Genomic DNA, 17526 nt, shown 5'->3' with positions numbered 1-17526 from the left:
TTCTGTGTTAAGTAAGGATATCACGGGATAAGGAGCTGAAGTGTGGTAAGATCAGTTGAGATGCAGATCCAACCATGATGGAACTGAATGCAGTCCAGGGCTTGATAGGCTGAATGGCCTCTGCTGTTCCGACGTGTTGATTTGAAACTCTCCCTTCTTTGGCAGGATGGTTCAACAATTTTCTGTGGATTTTGAGAAGCGCATCGAAGGTTCGGGGGATCAGATTGACACCTACGAGCTGTCGGGCGGTGCGAGAATCAACCGCATCTTCCACGAGAGATTCCCCTTCGAACTCGTCAAGGTAACCGGAAGCACGGCACCTCCTTGCAGATGTTTGGTTTGGAACAGTTGACTGTCGCTGACGTTACACTGAATCCCTGCTGCTTCCATGTGTTGAAAATATTAAATGAGAGTTTTGGAAGCCAATAGGCTAGAGTCTGGGTTGGTGAAGGAATGCCATTAACATGTCTACTGGTCACCATATACACTGAGGCCCCTGTGATGCTGTCAGACAACGTGTCAGCTGAAGTGATTGAATCGGAGTCCTAGCAACTGACCTTGACCCTGTGAACTCCATATTAACGGGTTATTAATTCAACAGAAACCACAAAGTACAAAGAAAATTACAGCACAGGAACAGGCCCTTCGGCCCTCCAAGCCTGCCAACCATGCTGCTCATCTGAACTAAAACTCCCTACCCCTCCAGGGACCATATCCCTCTATTCCCATCCTATTCATGCATTTGTTAAGACACCCCTTAAAAGTCACTGTCGTATCCGCTTCCACTACCTCCCCCAGCAGCAAATTCCAGGCACCCACCACCCTCTGCGTAAAAAACTTGCCTTGTACATCTCCTTTAAACCTTGCCCCTCGCACCTTAAACCTATGCCCCCTAGTAATTGACTCTTCCACCCTGGGAAAAAGCTTCTGACTATCCACTCTGTCCATGCCCCTCATAATCTTGTAGACTTCTATCAGGTCGCCCCTCAACCTCCGTCATTCCAGTGAGAACAAACCAAGTTTCTCCAACCTCTCCTCATAGTTAATGTCCTCCATACCAGGCAACATACTGGTAAATCTTTTCTGTACCCTCTCCCAAGCCTCCACATCCTTCTGGTAGTGTGGCGACCAGAATTGAACACTATATTCCAAGTGTGGCCTAACTAAGAGTCCATAAAGCTGCAACATGACTTGCCAATTTTTAAACTCAGTGCCCAGGCCGATGAAGGTAAGCATGCCGTATGCCTTCTTGACTACCTTCTCTACCTGTGTTGCCACTTTCAGTGACCTGTGTACCTGTACACCCAGATCCCTCTGGCTATTAATACCCTTAAGGGTTCTGTCATTTACTGTATATTTCTCATCTGTATTAGAGCTTCCAAAGTGCATTACCTCACAAGCAGAATGAGTCATCTTTGTCTCTGGGTCTGTTTCAGTTGCCTGCTACACTACTAGCTTCATCAGTCAGGACACTGCACTGTGAAATTCCCTCATAACCTGCCTAACAGATTAGGCAGCAGATTAAACCAGCAACCTGGGTGATAGTTGACCCAATGATTTAATTTTTTTTTTAAATTTGATTTATTATCATCACATATATTGGGATACAGTGAAAAGTATTGTTTCTTGCACACTATAGGGTCATAATAAGAACATAAGAACATAAGAAATAGGAGCAGGAGTAGGCCATCTAGCCCCTCGAGCCTGCCCCGCCATTCAATAAGATCATGGCTGATCTGATAGTGGTTTCATTCCGCTTACCCGCCCGCTCCCCATAACTCTTAATTCCCTTCATAGAGGTTTACAGCATGGAAACAGGCCATTCGGCCCAACTTGTCCATGCCGCCTTTTTTAAACCCCTAAGCTAATCCCAATTGCCCGCATTTGGCCCATATCCCTCTATACCCATTTTACCGATGTAACTGTCTCAATGTTTTTAAAAGACAAAATTGTACTCGCCTCTACTACTACCCCTGGCAGCTTGTTCCAGACACTCACCACCCTCTGTGCGAAAAAATTGCCCCACTGGACACTTTATTACCTCTCCCCTCTCACCTTAAACCTATGGCCTAAATCTATACAGACAAAGCATACAGTTCATAGAGAAGGAAAGGAGAGGGTGCAGAATGTGATGTTACAGTCATAGCTAGGGTGTAGAGAAAGATCAACTTAATGCAGGGTAGGTCCATTCAAAAGTCTGATGGCAGCAGGAAAGAAGCTGCTCTTGAGTCGGTTGGTACGTGACCTCAGACTTTTGTATCTTTTTCCCGACGGAAGAAGGGGGAAAAGAGAATGTCTGGGATGCGTGGGTTCCTTGATTATGCTGGCTGCTTTCCTGAGGCAGCGGGAAGTGTAGACAGAGTCAATGGATGGGAGGCTGGTTTGCCTGGGCTGCCTTTGTATTTTCTTGCGGCCTTGGTGGGAGCAGGAGCCATACCAAGCTGTGATATATCTGGAAAGGTGAGAGGGTTAGCACTGATGGAATGGGTATTTCTCCATTGATGTAGTGATATCAGACGAAGTTAGTTTGTGCCATTCCAGTTCCAGATGGTGCAACCCATCCATCATTAGTGCTGTGTGTCAGGTCACCTTAAAGAGGAACACCAGGTAAAATGATTCTGGAATTTAACCTCAGAAGGCTTCCTAAAAAAAACAAGTCCAATCCTTCCTGGAGTGTAGGATTCTTGGAGAGGCTTCAGTACAGAGTAAAAGTACGCAAGTAAAATTTCTAGGTGTCACCCCACCCCACGATGAAATGTTCGGTCGATGAATGAGATGATCCTGATGACATGTAGTGTTAATTAGATCCCAAACTAGATGTTGAAGAGTGAAACTAGATGCCAATCCTTTTCTCAATGATAGGTTTATTTATAGGATGCATATGCTTACCTTCTACATAGCTCCCCCAACCATGTGCCAGCGGTCTCTATCTACAAGTACTCCAGGTATTTGATGCCCTTCTCTTGTGTATCTGGACATTATAATTATCATGTCATGCATGGGAGAGTATCAAGGGCAATATTGCTTTTCTGTAACGCTATTCTCGGTACCAGGGGAGAGATTGTGGTTACAATTGGAGTTGGGATTCTTGCTCGCTGTGTGAACGGCCCCATTAAGAACATCCTCATGTGATTTTTCTTCTGTGACAGATGGAGTTTGATGAGAAGGAGCTGCGACGGGAGATTAGTTACGCCATCAAGAACATCCATGGAATCAGGCATGTATCTGTCAGAGCTTTGAGACTATCGAACTCCATTGACTTTCACGTATATTGAATATCTCCTGTTGGCACCCAACAGGAGACTTCCACCTTTCCTCTCTCCTTCCCCATCCAACAAGACACCCCCGTCTCTACTCATTCCCCCCAAAGAAGGGAATGTTAACCTTCGGAATCTCCTAAACCTGGTATTGGATTGGGATGTGAGGAGGATTGTGAAACAAAGGCCTGAAATGACTCTGAGTTGTCTTGACTCCTCCGTAGTTGAACGGCCGGGTGACAGACTCACCCCTCCTGGCCATGTGGCAGTACCGTTCTGAGAGCGCCTACTAGGAGGACGGAGGAACACCTCAGGGTGACTGTCTCTCCCAATTTGCTTTATCTCTTCCCCCCCACCTTCCTTTTGGGGAACCATTTGGCACTTGTTTAGCCAGACCCTCCCATCAGGAGAAGACAGAGGGTAAACAAACTCCGCAAAGGGTAAAATCACCAGGACCCATTCACTGCCCCTTCCTCACGCAAGCGTGGTGAAGCCCCCACCCCCCTTTCAGCCACGCTGAAAATCGGGAATGTCTAATTGGGCCATCGCTGAGATTTTTTTTCCCAAATTCCCGGATAGTTTTCCAAGGGGACCGAGAGACTTTATAAAGAGTCCAGCTCTGCTTCGTTATTTACAGACTTGAATGTTCCGATTTTCACGTCACACCAAGTCCGGTTCTGGAGATGAGTGCCATCATTATATTTTTAAACATCTGGGTTCGTAAATCTGGTAATAGAAGTAAAATTTGATGGGTGTTACTGAGGTTTCCTTCACTGCCTTGTAGGGGAGTGGGAGATCTGTTCGTACCAGAGCTCCACTCGATCCTCTCGCTACCTCAGGAAGTAGTTGAGGCCAAAATATTGCTTGCTTTCAGGGAGCAGTTTGATGCAGCACTTAGGGTGAAGGGGATCAAAGGATATTGGGAGGGTGGGGAAGGCAGGATCAGGCTATTGAGTTGGATGGTCAGCCATGATCAGAATGAGTGGTAGAACAGGCTTAAAGGGCCGAATGGCCTACTCCTGCTCCTATTTTCCATGTTTCCATGAAACTGTGGATGAAATTTAATGGGCTTTCCCATGGTGGTGGCAGGGAGAGGGTAAAATTAATTGGGGCAAGAGGGTGTTGGGTCTGCAGAGTCTTCCCACTTCTGCCCTTTCCATGGTGGGAAGGCTTGTGGATCATCTTCTCACCCCATCACCATGTGAGGCCCTAACTGGGGCAATTAGTGCAAGTTAGAGGTGTACAGAATTACGAGGGACATAGATAGGAAGAAACTTTTCCCCTTAGTAAAGGGGTCAGTAACCAGGAAGCAGAGATTTAGGGTCAGGGGCAGGAGAGTTAGAGGGGATTTGAGGAAAACCTTTTCACCCAGAGGGTGATGGGAGTCTGGAACTTGCTGCCTGAAAGTGTGGGAGAGGCGGGAACCCTCACAACATTTAAGACGCATTTAGATGAGACTTGAAACGCCATAGCGTACAGCAAGGCTATGGACCAAGTGCTGGAAAAAGGGATTTGGATAGATAGGTGCTTGATAGCCGGTTCAGCCTCTCTCTATGCTGTAAAATTCTATGACTTAAGAGCTTTAACGCACCACCACCACTGGGGGAGGCGATGGCCTAGTGGTATTATCGTTAGACTATTAATCCAGAAACTCAGCTAATGTTCTGGGGACCCGGGTTCGAATCCCACCACGGCAGGTGGTGGAACTTGAATTCAAATAAAAAATATCTGGAATTACCATGAAACCATTGTCGATTGTTGGAAAAACCCATCTGGTTCAGAATGTGCTTTAGGGAAGGAAATCTGCCGTCTTTACCTGGTCTGGCCTACTTGTGACTCCAGACCCACAGCAATGTGGTTGATTTTAAACTGCCCTCTGAATAAGGGCAACTAGGGATGGGCAATAAATGCTGGCCCAGCCAGCGACGCCAATGTCCCACGGATGAATAAAAAATTCACCCCAGCACAGGCTGAATGCGGCCTCACTATTTAGGAATCTCGACAGGCAAAGCCTGTTGGGGTTGCTTGCGGACTCCCTGATGGCGGGGGTGATCACCTTTTCAAAGGGACTCAGTACCTGATCGAGAGACCCGGCGCTGGGAAGGTGGAGGGGGCCCCAACTGAGTGCCACCTGCTGTCCTTGCTATCCCTGTCCTGCTATCTCTCACTGGTCATGATGTGGAGATGCCGGCGTTGGACTGGGGTGAACACAGTAAGAGTTTTAACAACACCAGGTGTTGAGAGCACATTTCCACTCCATCTGACGAAGGAGCAGCGCTCCGAAAGCTTATGGTATTTGCTACCAAATAAACCTGTTGGACTTTATTGTTGTTAAAACTCTTACTGTGATCTCTCATTGGTGACATGGGTCCCTCGGAAATCCTAGGCCTCTCCCTAGGTGTGGCGGTTTACATAGCAATGTTGCCAGCTCCTGATTGGCTGGCAGTCCTTGGCAGGTTGGACCACCCTCCACGGGGTCCTTGGTCGCAGGGAAGGCCTCGTGTTGCCCAGTCCAGTACCTCACTGGCACTTGATTCAGTGAAAAGAGGCACCTTGGGGTTCTCACCAGCTCTTCAACCCACAGGCACGATCCAAGTTGCCTCCATTACATTCTGTTCAAAGCGAAACTATCTCAGTGACTCAGGATTGAGTGAGCATGTTGAACTTCACAGCTTTATGTCTGGGACCGAATAATTAATGCAGGTCTGTTCAACAGTGTAACTCATAGAATCATAGAACCTACATTGCAGAAGGAGGCCATTTGGCCCATCGAGCTTCCACCGCCAACAGTCCCACCCAGGTCCTGTCCCCGTAACCCCACATATTTATCCTAAGGTGTGACACTAACACTAAGGGACAATTTACCATGGCCAATCAACCTCACCCGCACATCTTTGGAGTGTGGGAGGAGACCAGAGCACCCGGAGGAAACCCACGCAGACACGGGGAGAACATGTAAACTCCACATAGACAGTGACCCGAGGGCCCGAATCGAACCTGGGTCCCTGGCGCTGTGAGGCAGCAGTGCTAACCACTGCGCCGTCGTGCTGTCCAAAAGTGAAGAGGAAGAGGAACAATGGGTGTTGTAGTGGGAAGAATAGACCCAGACTCTGATCCAATCAGTCTGAAATTCCTTGGGATTAAGGGGTTTATAAATGAGTTCTGGGCAATCTCAGTTCACTGTCTTGTGGGCCTAGATGGAAAGCACAAACCCTGAGATACTGCACTAAAGGCTGAGCTGCCACGTAGCTTTCTGAGAAGAATGCAGTTGAAGAAACTCTGATATTCCTGATGTTTTGAGTGCTTGCTACTGGAGAATGCTCAATTATTGGTGCCAATTATTCGGAACTCAATCAGGACAAAGCCAATTTGCCTCGGCGTTTAAGGGGGAGCTGGTTAAGTACGCAAAGGGGAGAAAGGAGTCGCCGGAAATATCATTGGGTTAGAGGGTATTGAGACTGGTGTGGATTAGAAACACCAACACACACTAGTTAGGCCAAAGGGCCTGTTCCCGTGCAGGTAAAATGCTAGGTGAATGACGCCACAGAGGCAGATGGGGGATAGAAACATAGAAACTAGAAGCAGGAGTAGGCCATTCGGCCCTTTGAGCCTGCTCTGCCATTTGTTTTGATCGTGGCTGATCATCCGGATCTCCAGCTACTGGGGCTTGAGGCTCCATCCAGTGGCAAAGTTGTGAAGCTGCAGGCGTGACTGTTGACAAGTAACTTTATAATGGGGGAATAATCCTTGTGCAACATGGAGGCATGAGAGAGTGGCGGTGTTCCAGTTGGAGAAAGGCATCCAACAAATCTTTGCAGTCTTGTGGAGTCCGTGGGCCATGTCTACGTTTCATATTATAGGCTGCACTTCCTTTTTTATAACCTGAAAAACCTTTTATTGACATTCTGTTTGCACTTCAGTCCCACACTCCTGATCCACGGGCACCCGGTGCGGAGATTGGGGGGGGCGGGGGGAAGATGGAGGGACTCCTCGTGAACCCTGCTCCTGGGCCTGGCCAAACTCACCATCAACAGGTCCAGGCAGCGGGCGACCAAGGGGTCGCCCGACCTGACTGTCTTCCCCACTACCGCGGCTACATTCGGGTTAGCACGGTGGCACAGTGGTTAGCACTGCTGCCTCACAGCTCCAGGGACCTGGGTTCGATTCCGGTCTCGGTCTGTGTGGAATTTGCACCTTCTCTGTGTGGGTTTCCTTCGGGTGCTCCAGTTTCCTCCCACACCCTGAAGATGTGCGGGTTAGGTTGATTGGCCATGCTAAATTGCCCATAGCACCCTGGAATGTGTAGGTTAGAGGGATTAGCGGGGTAAATGTGTGGGTTTGTGGAGATAGGGCCTGGGGTGGGATTGTTGTCGGTGCAGACTCGATGGGCCGAATGGCCTCCTTCTGCACTGTAGGGTTTCTACGGTTCTATGGTTTACATTCGCGGCTGGGTGTCCCTGGAGAGGAAGCATGCGGACTCCACATGCATCATTGAGGTCTTCCATGTCTGTTGGGCTGCACAGGGGCTGGGATATATCACCGACCCTTTTAATCACACTTTGATTTGATGTTTTAAGTTTCCTTTACACTTTTGCTCTGAGCGGCTCCCCCACCCCTTTTTCAGGGACTGCCCCTTTTACTTTGTCCCTCAGTTTATATCATTCAGTTTATTTGGTTTGCCTAAAAGATGCCTTCACCTGTTCACTCGCTGGAAGGAAATTGGGAGCATCCGGCAAATGTAGAATATATCATAAAATAAAAGCAACTTAGTGCGGAGGCTGGAATCTGAAACCAGAGGAGAAAATGCTGGAAAATCTCAGCAGGTCTGGCAGCATCTGTAAGGAGAGAAAGGAGCTGACGTTTCGAGTCCAGATGGCCCTTTGTCAAAGCTAAAATGGCACGGAAAGTGGGAGATATTTATACTGCAGGGGGAGGGAATGGAAGATGAGGCATAGCCACAGAAACCAGGGGAAAGGCTGCTAATGGCAGCCCATAGAGAGAATAAAGGGTGTGAATGGCCAAACGGCAGAGAAGATGAAATCGGAGGGTAAACTGTGACAGATGAAGATGTGGGAGGAGGGGGGGGGGAGATGGGTGGGAGAGGGGTAAAATTGAGAAAAAGGGGAAGCAAATGTAATGTATCAATTTGATAAACAGTGGGAGGTTCATGATGTGCACACTCTAAAGTGAGGAAGAGTTTGCTTGATGGAAAGCTAGCTGATTGGGTATATCTCCCCTGCTGCAGTATCCAAGGTGCCTGAGCAAGCAGCTATTTCAGAGCTGGTGGTAAAATTCCAGTTGATTAGATTCAGCACCCGATCTGTCTGTTGCTGGAAGCTGTCCGCTGCTCCATTAATAAACCTGCTTCTGAATGCAGGCCACTCTCTCTGAGCTCCCTTTCCGGGCAGTGTGAAGTGTCAAGCATGTCACCATACCTGCTGCTGTCGGCTGACTGGTCTTCGGCTTCTCACGGTTTACCGTATTGATTAAAAGGCAGCTTTCATGGCCTTTGGAAATGTTTCCTGCTCTGAGGAAGGCTGAGGAAACTCCTGCTCTTTTCCCTCAATGTTCCCAAGCCTGCTACTGGACCAATGGACTGGCCGGGAAACACTTTTATGATTTGCAATGGAGCATTTGACTTTTTGCTCTCCTCTGTCTGATCCTTTTTTTTACAGAATCATAGAGTAGAATCCCTGCAGTGCAGAAGGAGGCCATTCGGCCCATCAAGTCTGCACCGACCATAATCCCACCCAGGCCCTATCCCCGTAACCCCACACATTTACCCTAGCTAGTCCCCCGACACTAGGGTCAATTTAGCACGGCCAATCCAACTAACCCACACATCTTTGGACTGTGGGAGGAAACCGGAGCACCCGGAGGAAACCCACGCAGACACGGGGAGAAGAAACTCCACACAAACAGTGACTCGAGCCGGGAATTGAACCTGGGTCCCTGACGCTATGAGACAGCAGCGCTAACCACTGTGCCACCGCGCCACCCTTTAATACTCTCGCTGCCTGCTTCTTTCTCTTGCTCTGCCTTTCTCTCGCCTTGTCTATCTCTCCCTCTTTTCGCTCTCTCTCTCATTCGCTGTTTTTCTCTCTCTCTGGCCCTCATACTCTCTCTCTTTCTTTCTCTCTCTCTGGGTCTCTTTCTCGTTCTCCCTGGCGCTCTCTCTTCCTCTCTGGTGTTCTCTCTCTGGCTCTCTTTCTCTCAGACTCTCTTTTTTGCTCTCTCTCTCTTTCTCTGGCTCTCTCTCTCGCTGTTTCTCTGTTTTTCTCTCTCTCTGTTTCTCTCTCTCGCTGTTTCTCTCTCTCTCGCTGTTTCTCTCTCTCTCTTATGTTTCTCTCTCTCTCTCTCTGTTTCTCTGGCTCTCTCTCTCTTGCTGTTTCTCTCTCTCTCTCTCTTTCTCTGGCTCTCTCTCTCTCTCGCTGTTTCTCTGGCTCTCTCTCTGTTTCGCTGTTTCTCTCTCTCGCTGTTTCTCTCTCTCTCACTGTTTCTCTCTCTCTCGCTGTTTCTCTCTCTCTCTCGCTGTTTCGCTCTCTCTCTTGCTGTTTCTCTCTCTCTCGCTGTTTCTCTCTCGCTGTTTCTCTCTCTCTCGCTGTTTCTCTGGCTCTCTCTCTTGCTGTTTCTCTGTATCTCTCTCACTGTTTCTCTGGCTCTCTCTCGCTGTTTCTCTGGCTCTCTCTCTCGCTGTTTCTCTGGCTCTCTCTCGCTGTTTCTCTGACTCTCTCTCTCGCTGTTTCTCTGGCTCTCTCTCTCGCTGCTTCTCTGGCTCTCTCTCGCTGTTTCTCTCTCTCTCACTGTTTCCCTGGCTCTCTCTCGCTGTTTCTCTCTCACTGTTTCTCTGGCTCTCTCGCTGTTTCTCTCTCTCGCTGTTTCTCTCTCGCTGTTTCTCTCTCTCTCGCTGTTTCTCTCTCGCTGTTTCTCTCTCTCTCGCTGTTTCTCTGGCTCTCTCTCTTGCTGTTTCTCTGTATCTCTCTCACTGTTTCTCTGGCTCTCTCTCGCTGTTTCTCTGGCTCTCTCTCTCGCTGTTTCTCTGGCTCTCTCTCGCTGTTTCTCTCTCACTGTTTCTCTGGCTCTCTCGCTGTTTCTCTCTCTCGCTGTTTCTCTCTCGCTGTTTCTCTCTCTCTCGCTGTTTCTCTCTCGCTGTTTCTCTCTCTCTCTCGCTGTTTCTCTCTCTCTCGCTGTTTCTCTGGCTCTCTCTCTTGCTGTTTCTCTGTATCTCTCTCACTGTTTCTCTGGCTCTCTCTCGCTGTTTCTCTGGTTCTCTCTCTCTCACTGTTTCTCTCTCGCTGTTTCTCTGACTCTCTCTCGCTGTTTCTCTGGCTCTCTCTCGCTGTTTCTCTGGTTCTCTCTCGCTGTTCCTCTGGCTCTCTCTCGCTGTTTCTCTGGTTCTCTCTCGCTGTTCCTCTGGCTCTCTCTCTCTCACTGTTTCTCTCTCGCTGTTTCTCTGACGCTCTCTCTCACTGTTTCTCTCTCGTTGTTTCTCTGTATCTCTCTCACTCTTTCTCTGGCTCTCTCTCTCTCTCGCTATTCCTCTGGCTCTCTCTTTCTGTTTCTCTGGTTCTCTCTCGCTGTTTCATAAGAACATAAGAACTAGGAGCAGGAGTAGACCATTTGGCTCCTCGAGCCTGCTCCGCCATTCAATAAGATCATGGCTGATCTTTTCGTGGACTCAGCTCCACTTACCCGCCCGCTCACCATAACCCTTAATTCCTTTACTGTTCAAAAATTTATCTATCCTTGCCTTAAAAACATTCAATGCGGTAGCCTCAACTGCTTCACTGGGCAGGGAATTCCACAGATTCACAACCCTTTGTGTGAAGATGTTCCTCCTCAACCCTGTCCTAAATCTGCTTCCCCTTATTTTGAGGCCATGCCCCCTAGTTCTAGTTTCACCCACCACTGGAAACAACTTCCCTGCTTCTATCTTATCTATTCCCTTCATAATCTTTTATGTTTCTATAAGATCTCCCCTCATTCTTCTGAATTCCAATGAGTATAGCCCCAGTCTACTCAGTCTCTCCTCATAAACCAACCCTCTCAATTCCGGAATCAACCGAGTGAATCTCCTCTGCACCCCCTCCAGTGCCAGTATCTCCTTTCTCAAGTAAGGAGACCAAAACTGTACGCAGTACTCCAGATGTGGCCTCACCAGCACCTTATACAGCTGCAACATAACCTCGCTGTTTTTAAACTCCATCCCTCTAGCAATGAAGGACAAAATTCAATTTGCCTTCTTAATTACCTGCTGTACCTGCAAACCACCTCCTTGAGATTCCTGCACAAGGACACCCAGGTCCCTCTGCACAGCAGCATGCTGCAATTTTTTACCATTTAAATAATAGTCCATTTTGCTGTTATTCCTACCAAAATGGATGACCTCACATTTACCAACATTGTACTCCATCTGCCAGACCCTCGCCCACTCATTTAGACTATCTATATCCCTTTGCAGACTTTCAGCGTCCTCTGCACACTTTGCTCTGCACTCATCTTAGTGTCATCTGTGAATTTTGACACACTACACTTGGTCCCCAACTCCAAATCATCTATATAAATCGTAAACAATTGTGGTCCCAACCAGAAAAACACCCATTTGCCTTCACTCTTTGCTTTCTGTTAGTTAACCAATCCTCTATCCATGCTAATACATTACCTGTAACACCGTGCAACTTTATCCTATGCAGCAGTCTTTGGTGCGGCACCTTGTCAAATGCCTTCTGGAAATCCAGATACACCACATCCACAGGTTCCCCATTGTCCACGGGCGGCACGGTAGCACAGTGGTTAGCACTGCTGCTTCACAGCTCCAGGGACCTGGGTTCGATTCCCGGCTTGGGTTACTGTCTGTGTGGAGTTTGCACATTCTCCTCGTGTCTGCGTGGGTTTCCTCCGGGTACTCCGGTTTCCTCCCACAGTCCAAAGATGTGCGGGTTAGGTTGATTGGCCATGCTAAAATTGCCCCTTAGTGTCCTGAGATGTGTAGGTTAGAGGGATTAGCGGGTAAATATGTAGGGATAGGGCCTGGGTGGGATTGTGGTCGGTGCAGGCTCGATGGGCCGAATGGCCTCCTTCTGCACTGTAGGGTTTCTATGATTTCTATGATTTCTATGATTGTCCACTGCACATGTAATGTTCTTAAAGAATTCCATGAAATTAGTCAAACATGACCTTCCCTTCATGAACCCGTGCTGCATCTTACCAATAGGACAATTTATATCCAGATGTCTCGCTATTTCTTCCTTGATGATAGAATCAAGCATTTTCCCTACTACAGAAGTTAAGCTATCCGGCCTACAGTTACCCACCTTTTGTCTACATCCTTTTTTAAACAGTGGCGTCACGTTTGCTGTTTACCAATCTGTGGGAACCACCCCAGAGTCCAGCAAATTTTGGTAAATTATCACTAGTGCATTTGCTATTTCTCCCACCATCTCGTTTAGTACCCTGGGATGCATTCCATCAGGACCAGGAGACTTGTCTACCTTTAGCCCCATTAACTTGCCCAACACTACCTCTTTCGTGGTAATGATAGTTTTTAGGTCCTCACCTGCCGTAGTCTTCCTGTCATCAATTTTTGGTATGTTATTTGTGTCTTCCACTGTGAAGACCGACACAAAATACCCATTCAATGCATCAGCCATTTTCTCATTTCCAGTTATTACATCCCTCTTCTCATTCTCTAAAGAACCAATGTTTACTTTAGCCACTCTTTTTCGTTTTATATATTTGTAGAAACTTTTGCGATCTGTTTTTATATTCTGAGCTAGTTTACTCTCATAATCCATTTTACTTTTCTTTATAGCTTTTTTCATGGCTTTCTGTTGACCTTTAAAGATTTCCCAATGCTCTAGGTTCCCACTAATCTTCGCCACTTTGTATGCATTTTTTTCAATTTGATTCCCTCCTTTATTTCCTTAGATATTTCTCTGCCTCTCGCTCTTTGTTTCTCTGGCTCTCTCCCTCTTGCTGTTTCTCTGGCTCTCTCTGTTTCTCTCTCTCTATTTCTCTGGCTCTCTCTGTTTCTCTGGCCCTCTCTCTTGCTGTTTCTCTGGCTCTCTCTCTCTCTCTGCCTGTCTCTCTGGTTGTTTCTCTGGCTCTCTCTCTCTCTGTTTCTCTGGCTCTCTCTTTCTCTCTCTCTCTGTTTCTCTGGCTCTCTTTCTCTCACTGTTTCTCTGTCTCTCTCTCTCTCTGTTTCTCTGGCTCTCTCACTCGCTGTTTCTCTATATCTCTCTCTCTATTTCTCTGGCTCTCTTGCTCGCTGTTTCTCTGTCTCTCTCTCTCAGTTTCTCTGGCTCTCTCTCGCTGTTTCTCTATATCTCTCTTTCTCTCTCTCTCTTGTTTCTCTGGCTCTCTCTCTCGCTGTTTCTCTGTCTCTCTCTTTCTCTCTCTCTCTTGTTTCTCTGGCTCTCTCTCTCGCTGTTTCTCTGTCTCTCTCTTTCTCTCTCTCTCTTGTTTCTCTGGCTCTCTCTCGCTGTTTCTCTATATCTCTCTTTCTCTCTCTCTCTTGTTTCTCTGGCTCTCTCTCTCGCTGTTTCTCTGTCTCTCTCTTTCTCTCTCTCTCTTGTTTCTCTGTTTCTCTCTCTCTTTCTCTGAGCCTCTGGCTCTCTCTCCTGCTGAATCACCAGCATGTGATTTCCTCTCCATTTGCGGCTTCCTGACATTAGCTGGGTTGCTGACAGTGAGTGGAGGTGGCAGTATTAGTTATTTTCTGTTCTGTGCCCCCTGGCAGTCGGCTGAGTGAGTGCGGCTGTTGAGCTGGCAGCGAGATACCCAGCTGTTTTCTCATTCGTACAAGACATGTCTGTCAAGGAGAAAGCTCTCCCCTTCAATTAGCTCCACAAACTGTCCTCTTCTCTGAAAAAAGATGAACCATTTATTGGTGTTTATTTCCCTGTAAACTCTGGGAGCATGCGGAAAGATTATTAATTTTACTGATAAGCCAGGCTCATGAACATATATATAATGTGAAGGAGTGTTTAGTCCAGGTATAAGAATCATAGAATCCCGACATTGCAGGAGGAGGCCATTCTGCCCATCGGGTCTGCACTGACTCTCCGACAGAGCATCTTACCCAGGCCCTACCCCTGCTCTATCCTTGTAAAACCACGCATTTACCATAGCTAATTCCTCTAACCTACACAACCATTCGACACTAAGGGGCAATTTAGCATGGCCAATCCATCTAACCTACAAATCTTTGGACACTAAGGGGCAATTTAGCATGGCCAATCCACCTAATCCGCACATCTTTGGACACTAAGGGGCAATTTAGCATGGCCAATCCACCTAACCTGCACATCTTTGGACACTAAGGGACAATTTAGCATAGCTAATCCACCTAATCCGCACATCTTTGGACACTAAGGGGTAATTTAGCATGGCCAATTCACCTAACCTGCACATCTTTGGATACTAAGGTGCAATTTAGCATGGCCAATCCACCTAACCTACACATCATTGGTCACTAAGGGGCAATTTAGCATGGCCAATCCACCCAACCTGCACATCTTTGGACACTAAGGGGCAATTTAGCATGGCCAATCCACCTAACCTACACATCTTTGAACTGTGGGAGGAAACCAGAGCACCCGGGGGAAACCCACACAGATATGGGGAGAACATGCAGACTCCACACAGACAGTGACCAGAGGCCGGAATTGAATCCTGCTCTCTGGTGCTGTGAGGCAGCAGTGCTAACCCGCTGTGCTGCTCTAAGGTATAAGACTACTCGATAATGAAGGTTGGAAATATTTCCATGCTCAGTTCCTTTTCAGTGAGAACAAACCAAGTTTCTCCAACCTCTCCTCATAGCTAATGCCCTCCATACCAGGCAACATCCTGGTAAATCTTTTCTGTACTTCACAAAGCGTTTTTGAGAGTTTAAAAATAAAGAAGTTTAGTTCTTATTCCACACTTGCCCCAGAGGTTTATACATGGGATGTCACCCTCACTTGACTCACCCACACCATCACTCACACAAATATCAGAAACTGGTTAAGAAAGTATAATTGTCTCAGACTCCCTTTTTGTGGCAGGCCTGTAGTCTCTGGGATGAGTTGATGCTTTTAGTTGAAGCGTAGGTCTTGTAAATAGAGGATTCTCAGTAAACAGGAGGTTGGTTCTCAGGTGAATCGGAAGTTGGAACAAGTTGGGGTGATCCCCCCCTCCCCCCACCTTTCAGGGTATTGCTGTTAATCCTTGGTTGCGTAGTTGTCTTTCAGCTGGTTCAATGTCATTCCTGATGGACAGGCTGATGGAACTCTCTTCCTGTAAGCAGCTTTTTCACGTGACTTGTATAAGTCCAAAGATCCTTTGTCCAAAGCAAGGTAGGGTGTGGATTATCCATCCTGTGTTGTCATTTGACACTTCATCCTACTTCCTACTATTCATCCTACTTTGGATGAGAAACCCTTATAATACAATCTAAGCCCAATGGCATTCGTCTAACACACTTTGAATTTCAATGTTTCTTTTGTCCATAGTAAAACAGGAAGATGAGCAGGTGTAATTGTTCTGGTGTTAATAGTCCATCCTTAAACAAAGAGATGTGTGAATTCCCTGGATGGCTGAGAATGAATGACCACACTTAATTATGTATGTGCTTGAATCATAGAATCCCTACATTGCAGAAGGAGGCCATTCAGCCCATTGACTCTGCACTGACCACAATCCCACCCAGGCCCTATCCCCATAACCGCACGTATTTACCCTGCTAATTCCCCTGACACTAAGGGGAAATTTAGTATGGCCAATCAACCTAACCCGCACATCTTTGGACAGTGGAAGGAAACTGGAGTACCCGGAGGAAACCCACGCAGACACGGGGAGAACGTGACTCGAGCCGCGAATCGAATCCAGGGTCCCTGGCGCTGTGAGGCAGCAGCGCTAATCGCTGTGCCAACGTGCCACCCCACTGAGCTTGAGGACTGTCTGGAGCCCAAAGTGGCATAAGTCACATGATTTGCAGTGTCCATTTTAACAGACTCATGTCTAAACTTTGAAAAACATTGTCTGAAAACTCATAATATGCAGGGACACTGCATAAGAAATGTTTGCAAAAGGAATAACTGAACTAAGTAAAACACAAAGTAAGGAAGTGTGATCCTCCAATGCCCTCAGTATGTTATTACTAACAGCCTGCTATCAATCTCAGTATAAGATGCCTGTGGTTTTGCCACATGCTGGGGAAAGAGCTTCTATCATGGTGATGTCCCATTTTTAATGAATTAAAGACTTTTCCATTGTTGAATATTTTTGTGGGTGGGATGGGAGGGAGATGGAATGATCTCTGTGCTGTGGTTGAGACTGGGGAATTAGCAAGGTTTCCATGGTAACAGTGTGAATGGGGGAGGGGCTGATCACACTCTCATTCCATGAATACAACCAGTAAGAGACCAATCTTTTCCAAATTCGCGTTAGGTCCACCAAGTCTCCAAGAATTGAAGGTTTAGTCTTCAGGTCACCAGGAGAGCAAAGCCTGGGCAAAACATTCAAATTGATTACTGCTCATTGACACTTCCGTTTGCTTGTGAAAGTCTTGGAGACGGAAAAATGAAGGCTGCCTGACCAATAAGTCAAGATTCATCTAATTGGATAATGAAAAGTCTTTTGTCTTTCTCATTGGTCAATGGGAAGGTTAGGATGGGCCAATGGTGAAAGCATGGAGGTGGGGCAGCTGTAGCTAGGTGGTCATGTGATGAAAACTCGAGCAATACATTCAACCGGAGTTGGTAACACTTACTCCTGTGTGCGGATGTCTTGTGGCCCAGTGAGTGATGTCCCTGCTTTTGAGACAGAAGCTCTGGGTTCGAGGCCCACCCCGGGATTTGATGGTCAAGGAAGGTGTGTTCAGAACACGGGCAAACGCAGGTTAAGCGTTAACTGTCCAACACACATGCACCAATGGCAAGTGGGAAGAGCGGGAGAAATTCCTGGTTAGTCATGTGATGGAAAGAATGTTGGAGCCTCCACCATCACTAACCCTAGCCCCACACAATGCAGACACTGCAACTTGAACATTGAGGAACCTGTAACACACTGCCACGACTCATGGACATTTAGGCCAAAATTCTCTGGCCGTTCATGCCAGCGGGATTTTCCGGTCCAATGGAATCGATGGGAAATCCCATTGACAGCGGCGGGACCAGAAGATTTTGCCACCAGAGAGTGGTGTGCCACCTCCCGCGGCCGAGAAAGACATGGCTGGGAGGGCCAGAGGATCCGCTCTTAGGTTCAGGTGCTCCAGAGATGTGAGATTCCC

The 17526-nt window shown here is 47.4% G+C and overlaps 1 protein-coding gene across 1 annotated transcript in view; it reads left to right on the top strand.

Moving 5' to 3' along the window:
• The window catches only part of dnm1b (dynamin 1b), a 265941-nt gene that overhangs the window by 102614 nt on the left and 145801 nt on the right, over window positions 1–17526 (top strand). The window contains exons 8-9 of the mRNA XM_078227525.1: window positions 166–301; window positions 3150–3217. Of these exons, the coding sequence (XP_078083651.1) occupies window positions 166–301; window positions 3150–3217 (204 nt within the window). The remainder of the gene's footprint in view (window positions 1–165; window positions 302–3149; window positions 3218–17526) is intronic.

The sequence above is a fragment of the Mustelus asterias genome, chromosome 13 (genome assembly GCF_964213995.1).
Source record: "Mustelus asterias chromosome 13, sMusAst1.hap1.1, whole genome shotgun sequence".
In the NCBI taxonomy this organism is placed as follows: domain Eukaryota; kingdom Metazoa; phylum Chordata; class Chondrichthyes; order Carcharhiniformes; family Triakidae; genus Mustelus; species Mustelus asterias.
Note: the sequence above shows the minus strand (reverse complement) of the source record. Positions and strands in the feature narration are given on the sequence as shown.